At 45.2% G+C, this 13936-nt stretch overlaps 1 protein-coding gene across 1 annotated transcript in view; it reads right to left on the bottom strand.

Moving 5' to 3' along the window:
* Slc22a16 (solute carrier family 22 member 16) overlaps positions 1 to 5971 on the bottom strand; it is a 40909-nt gene extending 34938 nt beyond the window's left edge. The window contains 4 exon segments of the mRNA XM_020176934.2: positions 1713 to 1785; positions 4767 to 4914; positions 5122 to 5226; positions 5918 to 5971. Of these exon segments, the coding sequence (XP_020032523.2) occupies positions 1713 to 1785; positions 4767 to 4914; positions 5122 to 5226; positions 5918 to 5971 (380 nt within the window).
* Between the last annotated feature and the right edge of the window lie 7965 nt (positions 5972 to 13936).

The raw sequence follows: 13936 nt of genomic DNA, 5'->3' as shown, positions 1-13936 counted from the left end.
CTGGCAAAACATTATTTCTGCACGTGTCTATAAGCTGTCTCTAGAAGAGATTAGCATTCAATCAGTAGACTGCCCAGTGGGGCAGGCATCATCCAATCCCTTGAGGACCTGAACAGATCAGAGAGGTAGAAGGCCATGTCTCTATCTCTGCTTGACAACCATTCTCTCCTGTCCTCAGACATCAGAGCTCCTGGTTCTTGGGCTTTTGGACTCAAACTGGGACTTGCACTCTCACGCATCAATTCTCAGGCCTGTGGTTTGGGAGTGAGTTACACCATTGGCTTTCCTAATTCTCCAGCTTGCAGCTGGTAGACCATAGGACTGTGCAAGCTCTTTAAGAGCCAGTGCCTGTAATAAACTATACATATAAGGGTGTATGTATATATATGTATATACATGCACACTCTTATAGGCCTCATGTCTCTGAAGAACCCTGACAAGCACAGGGTTCTAGAGGAACAGAACTTTAAGAATGAGTTTTCTCAATTGGTTCCGGAGTTCCTTGAATTGGTTCTCTAATTTGATTTGATTTAAGGATGCTGATGGTTCCATTTCCAGTAATAAAGACAGTCCTGATAATCCATGGTGTAAACTGTTTATAGAGAATTGCAAAATACGTCCACTGGATATTTTTCATCAATCACTTAGAAGAAGCAAAAAGCTAAGCAACTCCATGTGTCATACTTTTGAACATTTTTGGAAAACTAAGAAACCAACACTGGTGGCTGCTCCTATTGTCCCTACCCAGACAAAATGGTGAAAGGAAAAGATTGAGTCCAAGGATTCCCAGGGTAAGAGCCGCATACATGACCAAGAGCTCCTAGGTGTGCCCTGAAGATCAGCCTTAGCCCTTATAGGCACCCAACTGAAATTGCTGAAATTATAACTCCTCCTGGGCTCCTTTGGATTTTGGAGGCAACTCATTCCTAATTTGGGGTGTTACTCTGACCCATTTACTGAGTAACCTAAAACTAGCTTCTTTTGGGTGATACCCAGAACAAGAGTAGGCTCTGCAGTAGGCCTACACTTCTGTATGAGCTGCCTTACCACTTGGGCTACAAGATCTGTAAGGTCCAATGGTGCCTGCAGTGGCAGTGGCAGATAAGGATGCTGTTTGGAGTCTTTGGCAGGCCCCACTAGGCAAATTGCAAAGCAGACCTTTAGGAGTTCGGAGCAAGGCCCTCCCATCATGTTTAGATAATAGTTCTTGGCTTGCTACTGAGCCTCAATAGATTAAATACTCAACTATATTCCAAGAAGTTACACTGAGCTGCCCATCATGAACTGGGTGTCAGCTGATCCACCAACCCACAGCTGGGCATGCTCAATAACTCTCCATAGTCAGTCATATGATGGGATCCAAGAAAACCCTGAAGACACAAGTTACATGAAGAACTGGCCCAAATATGTATGGTTCCTGCTCCTGCTACACTGCCTTATCTCTCCCATCCTGCACCTATGGCCTCGTGGCCCAGTGATCAGTTGACAGAAAGACTCAAGTCTGGTTTACAGATGGTTCTTATTATGATTCGAATGTCCCCGTTAAGTATTAAGAGGGTAGAAACTCAATCCAAATATGAAATTGGGAGATGGAACTTTTGGGAGATAGTTAAAATTAAATGAGGCCAAAAGGGTAGGGGCCTTAACCCAATGGGATTTATAAGAGGAGGAGGAAAGACCTGAGCTAGGATGCTCTGACTTTCCATGGATACCCTGCATCACCTTGGAACTCTGCAGCAAGAGCTGCCTCATCAAATGCAGTCACCCAATATTGAACTTCCCAGCCTTCAGAAACGTGAAACAAATAAGTCATTATTCTTTATAAATTACTCGGTCTGTGGTATGCAGTTATAGCAATACAAAATGGACTAAGACAGTTCTGCTTGAAATGCAAGTATGTCCCAAAAGTCCAACTAGCACACGAAAGCCCTCTCTGGGACATCCCTAAAGACAGTAGTAAAAGGAAATTTTCTCTCTGGGAAGAACGTTGAGCAGTATACTCGTTATGCACTTTGCTTGGCAGGGAAATAACCAGGTGTGCAATTATATGCCAGTTCGTGGGCTGTGACCAATGGTTTGGCCAAATGGTCAAGGAGTTGGAAGGAACATAATTGGGAAACTGATGATACAGAAGTTTGGGGAAGAATTATGTGGATTGTCCTTTCTGAATGGGCAAAAACCTGAAGATACTTCTTTCCCACTTTCACGAAAGATGACCTCAGTAGAGGAAGACTTTAATAATTCAAGAAGAAAGGATCCCCATTCTGTGGATACCTGTCAGCCTCTTCCCAGAAACCCCATTATCTCCTAAGGGACTCATGAACAAAGTGGACATGGTGGCAGGGGTGGAAGTTATGCATGGGCTTAGCAACATGGACTCTCACTCGCCAAAGATGACCTGGCTATGGTCACCTCTGAGTGCCCAATCTGCCAGACACCAACACTGAAACACCAATATGGCAACATTCTCTCAAGTGATCTGTCAATTACCTAGTGCCAAGTTGATTACATTGAACTACTTCTATAATGAAAGGGCAGCATTCTATTCTTATAAGAATAAACCTTTACTCTGGAAATGGATTTTCCTTTAATGCTTCTGGATTTCATCTATGGACTTACAGAATGCAATATATGTCATCACAGAATTCCATACAGTATAGCTTCTGACCAAGGAGCATGCTCCACAGCACACTTCACAGCAAAAGAAGAGGATGAAACAGCCCGTGCTCAGTGGAATGCACATTGGTCTCACCATGGTCCCCACTACCCTAAAGCTAAGAGAATGAAGGAGTGACCTTGTGAAGATTCATTTTCACTGGCAGCTAAGTGGCACTGTAGTGGAGATGAATGGTGGTTATTGATCTTGCCCAAGAAAGAATTCAGAGACTGAACCACAGAGAAGTTTTAACAGAGCAAGTTTCATGAAATCAAGAGCAAGTTCAAAGGCAAAAGTGTACCCTCAAAGGAAAGTGAGGGCATGCAGCTTGACCAAACAGTCAAGTGCCCCAAACTCCCAGGTCTTTGACACTTTTATGGATAGGGTTTAATGATTATTCTAAGGGTATGTATATAATAATTGCAGAGATCTCTGATAAATGAGAGGGCATTTCCAAGAGCTTACCTAATAAGGTGTCCTCAGAGCCAAGATGGCAATTTGAGAGGAGGTGTGTGCATGAAACTGCATGTATAATGAGATGTAAGTGAGGTCCCTGGCTAGCTTCTAGAGTTGGGACAGTCCCTGCTAGGGGATTGTTGGTCTTGACCATTACACCAGGACAATAGTGGAGTAGGATGTTTGGCATTGCAACCTCTCCCTGGCTCTTTTTGATATGTTCCCTTTCTGTCTGCCCACCTCATCTGAGCAACACCTGCCTGGACTGGGCAAGGTTCTGTAGAAGGCCATATATGCTCTCAATCAATGTCTAGTATATGACAACCAGGATTCCCAGGTCCAGGAATAGTGACACCACTCACTATCACTCCTATGACTCATTAGCAAGGTTTTTGTTTCCTATTTCTGTCACTATGGCTAGAGGTCTTATTTCCAGAGAAGAAATGCTTCTACCAGGAAACACACCCATGATTCTAATAAACTGGAAGTTAAGACTCCCACTGGGACGCTTCAGGTTTCCTGTGCCCCTGAATCAACAGACAAAAAGGGACTTACAGTGTTGGCTGGGGTAACTGGTCTGGACTTCCCAGGAGAAATCGCACTACTGTCCCTCAATGGAGGTTCAGGAGAGTATGCCTGATATACAGGAGTTCCTCTAGAGCATCTCTTATTATGACCATCTCCACTATGCCCTGTGACTAAGGTAACAGAAAACCTTATCAACCCAAACCAGGGGTTGATAAGGCAGGACTATGAATGCCCCAGACCCATAAGGAATAAAGGCTTGGGTGGTAAAGAATCATGACCAGCTGAGATGCTTGCTGAAGGCAAAGGTAATACAGAGGGAGTAGTAGAAGAAATTATAAATTCCACCTGCAAACACATGACCATTATGGAAACAAGGGCTGTAATTATCATAAGTATTTTTCCATGTTTTATTATGAAGGTGTTTATGTGTGCATAAAGGCATATTAAGCAAATATCTTTGCATTCTTTACTTTTATTCACTTATCATGTCATTCTACAGAGGTATGTTCATACCTCTACATGTGCATTGCTGTGTAAAATGTGTTTTTATGGCACCCCAAATGATTAGCTTTGCCCAAACCAGCGATAAACATGGCCTACTCTGGAGACTTTTGCAAGAGACAACACTAGGCAAAGTCACAGAAGTGGTGCTATGAAGCTGTCCACCCAGTGACTTCCCTAAGTCCTCACAGATAATTGCCAGGCATGTCTGGTCACCATTCCTCACTTCTCATAGGACCGCATGAAGGAAAATGGGTGAAATAGAACAATTTAAGGTGTGTGGCTATCATGACACACCATAGGCTAGCCATAGTGGCCACAGTTTAAAAGTGAAACTGTGCATCTGGCTCTTCTGGTGGCTAGGCCAGACCAGAAAGCCACAGAGCAAAGCAGGCAGGAATGAAGAAGAGGTACACACCTATAACCTCAGCTATGAGGGAAGTGCAGTAGAAGGATTGAGGTCAGAACCTTGCCAGAGCTCCAGGCCAAAGCCTGAAAAAGTACTAAAGCGAAAAGGGCTGGTAGTATGGTTCAAGTGGTGACTCTGCAGTCACACACACACACACACACACACACAGAGTGTGTAGCTCTCAGCAGAGAGCCGGGATAGCTGGGGCCTCCTGACTTGCCTCCTCTGCTCCAAGGTCACTGTGTAACCTTCTTCCAGTGAAGAAGATCAGTATCTCACTGACTCCGCACCAGACCTGGGAGGAGGCCAAGGCTGGAACCAGCATGGTCCCCACTTTCAACATAGGTGGCTGAGCCAGGAGGAGCTGTCCCCAGAATCACACTAGAGGTAAGTGGCAGACCAGACTCTGGTCTGGTCTGGTCATGATGGCCAAATCTCTGGCCATCGTGCTGTGTGACCCTCACAGAGCTGCCTTTCCTCTCTGAGTCAGAAAAAGAGGAGCACGTGCACATGAATGAATGAATGAATACATACATACATACACATCCCATGCCCTCCAGCCACCACTCACGGTGTGACACGCAGGGTGTCCGTATGGCTGCCACCCTCCAGGGGAGCCCGGCGCCTCCGGAACGTTGTCACTCAACAGCCCAGGGTGGGAGCGCAGAGGCCTTAGCTGCAAGGACGCAATCTTTTCAGCAGGACACACCCCAGAGCCACGGCTCTCAAATTTAGTGCTTGAGAATCTACTGCAGGGCTTAGTTTTTAAACGCACATTTACTTCTAGACTCCATTTCTGAACATTCAGCCTGCCTGGGGTGGGGTCCAGAAATGATTTGGTTATTTAGAGACAGGGTCTCATTATGGAACCCCGGCTGCTACCCTCGAACCCTGGATCCTCCTGAGTTCTGGGATTACAGCTGTGCACCACCACTCCTAACTTTTACTCCTCTCTTGCTTTCACACCCCACATTGTTTTCCATCAGAAAATTCAGATAGCTCTATCTTTACCATAGTGCCAGGTCCTATTATACTTTTCTGTCTTGCCTGGCTGGTGTATGGCTCAAGTGGTACAGCACTTGCCTAGCAAGTGCAAAGGTCTGAATTCAAACCCCATTACCACCACACACACACACACACACACACACACACACACACACAATCACTATTATACTTCTCTCTCCCCCACTGCTACCCCCATGTCCAAACCTCTGCCATCTCTTATTCCATTATACAACACTCTCCTAACTCCCCCGGCCCTGTCCCATGCTCCACACAGCAAGCAAGGGCTTCTTAAAGACATAATCCAAACCCAGTCACTCCTCCCTCAGAACTGGCTCTGGCTGTGACTCTGGCAGATCTCCTACCCCTCTTCCACTGCGACCACTACTCCACTCAGCCACGCTGGTCTCCTCACTCATCCTCAAACACAGCAAGCACTCCCCATCTCTGCATTTTTACACTTGCTACCCGCTGTGCTGAAGCTTCTGTCCCCAGAGAGCCACATGGCTCTGTTCTTCCACTTTGGTCAGGTCACTGTGCAAATGTTGCCTCTTCAGAGATACTGCTCCTAAAATAATCGGACCTCATCACTCTCTGTTCTCTTTCCACTGTCCTGTTCTATTTTTCTTCAACCTAATTACATGTGTAACACATGTACAATCTGATACATCAAACTACTGCAGAATATAAGCTCTGTGAGAGAAACACTTTAACATACAGCAATTGCTCAAAAAATACATGTTGAATGGATGAATAAATGCACATTATCTAAGTATAAGCAATAATAAAATTTAAGCAATTTTCTAAGAGCACCAATTCCTCTGCCACTCAGGCAAAGTCTTGGAAATTCCTAAAGAGGACCCCGGCAACATCATACTTAAATGCAATAAGGTCATCCTAACGCAAGCACGGAGCACATGAACATACTTTTCCCAGGGAATGGAAGGGAGATGGAAAGATGGGGTGGAGAAATCTAGAAGTAGCATTAAATTGAGTAACTTGAATCCCTGGCAGGTGAATAAATATTCTGTTGTCCTGGCTAGGCTTGGTGGTACATAATCCCAGCTATGAGAGAGGCAGACATAGGAGGATCATGGTTCCAAGCCAGCCCGAGCAAAAAACTCAGCAAGGGGAGGAATAGCCAGAAGCCAGTTGTGGTGGAGCATATGCCTATAATCCCAGCACTCAGGAGACCAAGGCTGACAAGGTCAACCTGTGCTATATAGCAAGATCTGCCTAAAAAAAAAAAAAAGAAAGAAAGAAAGAAAAAAAATCTGACCATGGTGGCTCATGCCTGTAATCCCAGCTAAGAGGGAGGCACAGATAGGATTATGGTTCAGGATGACCCCAGGCAAAAGCTGGACCCTAAAAACAAATGAGCTGGGAGTGTGGCTCAAGTGAATAATATATCCTGATGTCCTATGGCCCAATGGCCCAAGACTCAAATCCTCATGTGGCCTAGTCATTCTATCCAGTGTTCTTGTAGTTCCTACAAGGGATGCACAAAGTGGAAAGAAGACAGCGAAGACAGAATTACATTGATTGACGGACAGAGTACAACTCACAGGTATAAGCAGGTGTCAGATTGTACGGTAGTCTTAAGTGTATTGGAAACAGATTGTCTGACCATGGCTAAAAATCCCCAGTGATACCAGAAGGGGAGCTGGTGAAGTAGGGGAGAGATAGCAGGTAATGAAGTTCCCACAGAGATCCTCACAGGCTGTGCCCCCAACTTGTCCTCCCCAAGGCCCAGACTGTCCACTGCAGTTACTAAGTCCAACCCCTTCCTCAGACGAGCCCAGTCAGAGCCTGTCCAAGGGGAATCCCAGAGCCAAGTAGGTTTTAGAATTTCCCCCCTCTCCAATTTCCCTCCCACCCTTCTGTCCAAGTCCAGGCACCCACTGCTCTGTCCCTCACTGCTCTGTGCTGGGGCTGGTCCCTAATTGCCATCCACCCCACACCTGGCATCACATCCCATCCACTTGAAGTTTCCCAGCTCTAACTTACCTACTGCTCCTCTGTCAAGAAAGACTTCCCAGGGCTGGTGATTCTGGATGGAACTGATGCTAACATTGGATTCCCAGAGAAAAATGCTTTGCCACCTCCACTGCCTTTGAATGACAATGTCCCCAGCATTTCTTATCCCTGGCCTTCTTTTCTTCCCCATACTCTCTCTTAATGGAGAAAATTCATTCTACAGGGCTAGATGTCAGAAAATTCACAAAAATACTTGATAAAGCCCTATCTTGCTCAGAGAAGGGAGGCAGAGAGGTTGGAGTATTGGAGTCTGGTTTCAGGCAAGGGCACGTTTGGGGGTTGATGAGGTTCCTAATTTTATCAGGATTGAAATATACAGCTAGGTGAGGATTTTGAGGTGAGGGGTTGGAAAATTCCTAGGATACAAACTTTCTACTGAAAAGTTGAACAGTTTTCATGGTAATGAGTTTGAGAAATTCCTGAAATGAACAGCAACGTGTTTGTGACTTTAATCTTCCCACCAGGAGTTCCCTGGAGTAGGAAAGTCATGTTAATGAAGACATGAAGAGAAAAATGAGGTCAATGTAGCCAGTCAACTGAGTGAACCACACACCTCCAGACCCTCTAACTCAGCCCTCTCTTGTTATCTTAGACCCTCATTCCCTTTTTTTTTTTTTTTTTTGCAGTACTGGGTTTGAACTCAGAACCTACACCATGAGCCGCTCTGCCATCCATTTTTTGTGATGGGTTTTTTTCGAGATAAGGTCTTGCTAACTATTTGCCTAGGCTGGCTTCGAACTGCAATCTTCCTGACCTCTGCTTCCTGAGTAGCTAGGATTACAGGTGTGAGCCTAGCTGTTCCCAACTTTTTATTAGACAATACGATCTGATCATGCCTCAGGTTGCTAAAGTAACCTCTCTAAAATTCCCCTGTAAATACATCACTTCAGGGTAAATCCTTCCATGGCTTCTTGGCCTTCAGAAGTAAGTTTCATCTCTTCATGGTGTCCAAAGCCTCCTAGGATTGAACATCTGCTTACCTCTCACGTCTACCTCCAGTCATGTCCCATGCAGCCCCTTTGCTCCAGAATTGCAGGGCTCCACCAGTTCCCACCAAGTGGGGTGTTCACTCACACCCCAACAGCTTGCAGTTCTATTATCTCAGTGTGGACATGCCTCCTCATAGCACTTCCCAGCTAAATCCTGCTAGTCCTCCAGGACTCAGTATACCTGCCTCGTCGTGTTTGACCTCCAATGCTGCCTAAATGAAATTCTAATTCCCTCCACGCGTTTGAAAACTGGACTCTGGAGTCAGAACCACCACTTATGGTGTGATCTGCAAGTTATTTATATTTTCTATTTTTTTTTTCTCAAAGGTAATTAATAGTGCCTACCTGGATATAATAAAAGACACCAGTGTGTCCCAAACTTCAACTGTGTCTGGTCATTGAAACCACCTTCATGATAACACTACATCTCTATAATTTTCTGAATATATTTTTAATGAACCTTGAATTCACTCACATTTTTAAAACCAATTTTCATATGCTTGTTTTACAATACAGAAAGAAGTCTTATGTCGACATGACTGCAATCCAATTAGTAGGTTAAATAGTTAATACCAAACTGCAGGCAGTGTTGCATCTTTTCTCGTGTGGAGAAGCAGTTCTGATGGCCCAGGAGTTTTGGCAAAAGTTCTGGGAAACTTCCTTAATCTCGTTGCATTTTATTTTGTGTGGAAATAAAGTATCTGTAGTCAGGTAAACAATGTCCTTGTTTTACATATGCTATGTTAGTCAGAGCTGGGTGCTGGACACAGAAACCCCTGCAGGTGTTTCAACCAGAGGGGGCTGGAGGAAAGGGAGCTGTATCTTTTCAATATCGTTGAAGAGCGGGAGGGAAGTCAGGGGGCAAACCTGAGCATAGATTTCAAGGTCACATCACGGTAATTCAACCCAGAGTTCAGGAAGCTGCAAGCACCGATGCTGTTGCCACCACTGCAGTGCCACCACTGCCTCACACTCCCTTATAGGAGGATTGGACAGGGAACACACGATTCCCGAAGGAACAACAGAGCGCATGACAGTGACCACCCCACCTACTGTCCAGAGAGAAGCAAAGCAAGGGCTGAAGTGTGGGGCATCCAATGAGCAAGACTAACCCTGGGGTTCACCTCCACCAAATAAGACCTTCACTGCCCTTGTGATAGCTGTGCAACCCACCACCCACTGGAAGGACCACATCCAGCCTCAAGGAAATGACAAACTGTCACTTCACCAGGGGGTCTGGAGCTGAGTAGCTTACCTATGTAATTACCACTTATCTCCCCTGGCTTCCCCTAGCAATCACTAACTCCACTCCAGAAAACTTTTCCCGCCCAGCAAAATTTCCCCTCCAAACCGCTCCCCTCTATCTACCCCAAGTCTGTAAGGGCTGTCCCCAGCTCTCTTGCTAAGGACCCCCTCTGCAGGGTTTCTTCCCAAATAAATGCTGTGTTGGCCTTGAGCTGTCTTCCCGCCTATCTACTCTGTGCCTCTTTCATTCAAACAATAGCTTTTCTTCAACAGGTTTTCATTTCCTGACCCCCGTCTTCCTTCCATCTGCCCTCCACCCTGCTGCTTCCAATTCTCTGTAGCTCCCTCAAGCAAGTGCAGTTGGTCAGCAGGTGCAGAAGCCTAGAAGAGGGTGAAGACTCCATCTCAATGGGAAAAAGCTGGGCATGCATCCATGCCTGTCATCGCAGCAATGGGGGAACTGTAAAATAGAATCACAGACCAGGCTGACCTGGACAAAAAGCCAGAACCCTTTCTCCAAAATAAGGAGAGCAAAAAGGGCTGGAGGCCTGGCTCAAGCCTGCCTGGCAAGTGTGAAGTCCTGAGTTCAAACCCAGATAAGTGAGAGAGAGAGAGAGACACGGCAGACACTGTGCTAGGTTTTTAACTTTCATTGCTCATTTACTTCTCACAACTAAGAGCAATAGTGCTGTCCTCCTATTCAGAAAGAAAATGAGTCCCCAAGAGAATGAATAATCTGTTTAAGGTCATCCTTGAGAACTGTAGAGTCAACTTCGAACTGGTCTCATTTTACCCTAAATCCGCAAGTCACAACAACCTGGTGGTACTTGTGTAAAAAGTGCATTTTGCAGATACCATTGAAATGACTGGGGGCTGGCCCGTGTTCAATCCAAGTTCTTAAAACTTAGGAGGAAGTCATTGCTTCTGGGTACCCTGTTGAAGGCTTCCAGAGGATTTGACATTTGACTCATGAGTTGAAAGGTAAATAAATATGGCCTGGGTAAAGTGGACAGGGAGCAGGTTTCAGGTGAAGATCCAGATGGCGGAAAACTCAGGGCTGTGTGCACTCACACAGTGGGACAAATTGGGAAGCAGCAGCAGATGGAAGAGAAGGCCAGAGTGAGATCGTTTAGCCTGGGGCCTGGCACATAGGAAGGAAATGTGGGCACATTTTCCCTGGAGGGTCTTGGAATGCACCATTTAGGTACCCTTAAGAGCGCAGACATTAGATGTTAAGAGTTAGATGGCCTGGCTGTGAATTCTCTCACCACCACTTAAAAACCATGAGACCTTGGAGGGCCGCTTCTCTCTCAAGTGTCATTTACCCATCAATGGAGAGAGTAGCAGTCCCACCCCAGAAGGAGTGGTGAGGCTCAAGTGAAATGGAACATATTGCTGTGAACAGCAACCTCACTCAAGCTGATGGAAGGAAGGGATGTTTGGACGCCCTATGGGAAAAGTCCAGAGGTAGTGCGAGCTGCTGAGCTGTTGAGGGACAGTGTCATGTCTCCTCTTCTCTTCCTCCATCTTTTTTCTATGTTTGTCTGGGTAGATATTGATCCCAGAAGAAAGAAACCCACTTTCTCCCTCTCCTACACATCAAATTTCAGAAATCAAGAGTAGGGTTGGGTGGGAGAGAATAGAATGCTTTGATTGGCTACCCTGTTGGGTGTGAAATGCTCTGATTGGCTGGTCCATGTCACATACTTAGCTCTCATCAAAACCCTTAGAGCTGCTGAGTATAGTGTTTAACACCTATAATCCCAGGATTCTGGAGGTTGAGGCCGGAGGATCATGATTTCAAGGCCACTATGAGCTACATAATGGTAATTTGTCTCAAAAAAAAAAATCCAACAGGGAGGCATTCCTTTCTGGAAAGGGATTCTACATGGACAAGTAACATTTAGAAGCTTTTGACAGAGTACATGACTCACAGTAAGCGCTCAATAAAAGCTAGTGCAATGAAGCTAGGCAAAGAAGGAAGAGTTGGGCCAGATTCAAATGCACAGAGCCTTGAATTCTAGGCTAAAAGTATTACCCTTTAGTTATGGCAGAAGGGAGCTACTGAAGGCATTGTCCAGTAATCATGGTGTCTTGTAGGAAGATCATTTGACAAAGAGGGTGTGATGGGGTGGAGGGGGGAGGATGAAGAGGTGGATGACAGGAAGGTCAACTGGAGCTTGGTGTTCAGGATCCAGGTTAAAAATGAGACATGGGAACAGGACAAAGGGGATTCAGTCAAGTGCAGGAGAAGGAAAAATGGCAGACTTTAGCTACCGGGGAGGGCAAAGAATCCCTCCCTGCTTGTGCAAGCCTGGGTGGTTGGTCTTCTCTGGCTCCTCTCTCTCTCTTTTCCCCCTCTTCATCTCCCTCCTTCTCTCTTCACTCTCAGGAATGCTCCAGGTTTTTCTCTCCTCCTGGACAGAACTGTCATTCTCTGGTATGTTTCACTTACACACCTGCCAAGGGCTCTACTTGGAACAGCTTTGAAAAGATTGGTTCCTAAACAAATGCAATGTGTTAAGATTGATTTGGGTGGATGAAATGTTTCCCCTCTGATCAGAAAAGAAAAAGAAAAGTCAGAGAATGCACATTTTGTAGAATGTGCAAAAGATTTAGAATAACAGCTGTAGGTCTCTTTATGAGAGCAGGAAATGGATCAAAGTTAGGGCCAGGAACCATGAGTGTTCTAACATTCTGGTGCTAAAGATGTAAAGAGTGGAGCAAAAGATGGGTTTCACTTGCATCAGGAGAGAGAGGTGTGTGCATACGTGTGTGTGTTTGTGTGTGTGTGTGTGTGTGTGTGTGGTGAGGCGGGAGACGGGGGGCGGGGGTGGGAATGTCTGTGTGTCAGAGGCAGCTGCATGTCACAGTGATACTGACCAAAAATAAGAAGCAGGTGTGAGGCCCTACAAGAAACAGATTTTGCTAGTTCTGCTTCCCAAGTGCATTTGTTTTGTTTTGTTTTGTTTTGTTGTTTTTTTATGGTGGCACTGGGGTTTGAACTCAGGGCCTCACAGTTGCTAAGTAGGCACTCTACCACTTGAGCCACTTCACCTGACCCCAAGTGCATTCTTAAAGGGCCAGGAACAAAGAGGAGAGTTGTAGAAATGGTAGGCAGTGCACCAAAGCCACCTGGAAGCAACCTGTCCGTGCCACGGGGAGCCCTGGCCACAGCTCCAGCTTGCACAGTCAGTAGCTGTAATGGAAATTTTTTAATTAATACTTTTGAAAACATGTCTTTATGCTTTTTTCCATGTAACTTGGGTGTGTCAAGAGTCTTTTTCACAATCTCATGGAATTCTTGAACAATTCCCAATCTTCTGCTTCGTAACCTGGAAATAAACAAAATATGAGACAACCAAAAGAAGTCACAGCATAGCCCACTTGCCAATCATGTGAACTGGGTAACCCCATCTTTCTGAGCATCCTCTCCCCCAGTATCTTAATACGTACTGTAACCTATACGATAACCTAAAAGGCAAATTGAGGCACACAGATCACATAGGAAAAAAGAGTTTATAAGAGACAAAATGAGGTTGGCCACCCAGGAAGAAAAAAAGGAATTCTACCACCCAGAACAAAAGCTCCAAAAATGATGTCTGAGGAGTCTAGGTCTTCATACATTTTACAAAAGAATGGAAGTAGTACCCTTACAAGAAAACAAGGAGGTTATAACAAACCAGCTGGTATAACTGCATTTGTTGGCAGAATTGTACTGGATGTTGATTGATGGTTAGTGGCTTCTGATATACAGTCCAGGTAAGAAATGCTGAAAAAAGAAAGATTTACTGAGGTTATTTGTTATCCTTCATGTCCTCAGGGAGTCCCCAGAAACCTGTACTAGGACAGAATGACCTGGGTGACTGCAGTCCATGCCTCTTGTTCCCCGCAGCTAAAGAATTTTATGACCTCAGTTTTGTGACATTTTAAATCCTTTCTCAATACATAAATCAAAATTCAAAAGTTACTGAGGTATAATAAGAAATATATATTTGGTCTTTGTCTCTGGTTCCTGGCACAGAGCAACCAAGCCCTTGAAATTTCCTGAGTGACAGGGGTAATAAGAACATCTTTTATTATTCATTGCTGTGAATATGTCCTTTTGAACCA

The sequence above is a fragment of the Castor canadensis genome, chromosome 1 (assembly GCF_047511655.1).
Source record: "Castor canadensis chromosome 1, mCasCan1.hap1v2, whole genome shotgun sequence".
Classification (NCBI taxonomy): Eukaryota; Metazoa; Chordata; class Mammalia; order Rodentia; family Castoridae; genus Castor; species Castor canadensis.
Note: the sequence above shows the minus strand (reverse complement) of the source record. Positions and strands in the feature narration are given on the sequence as shown.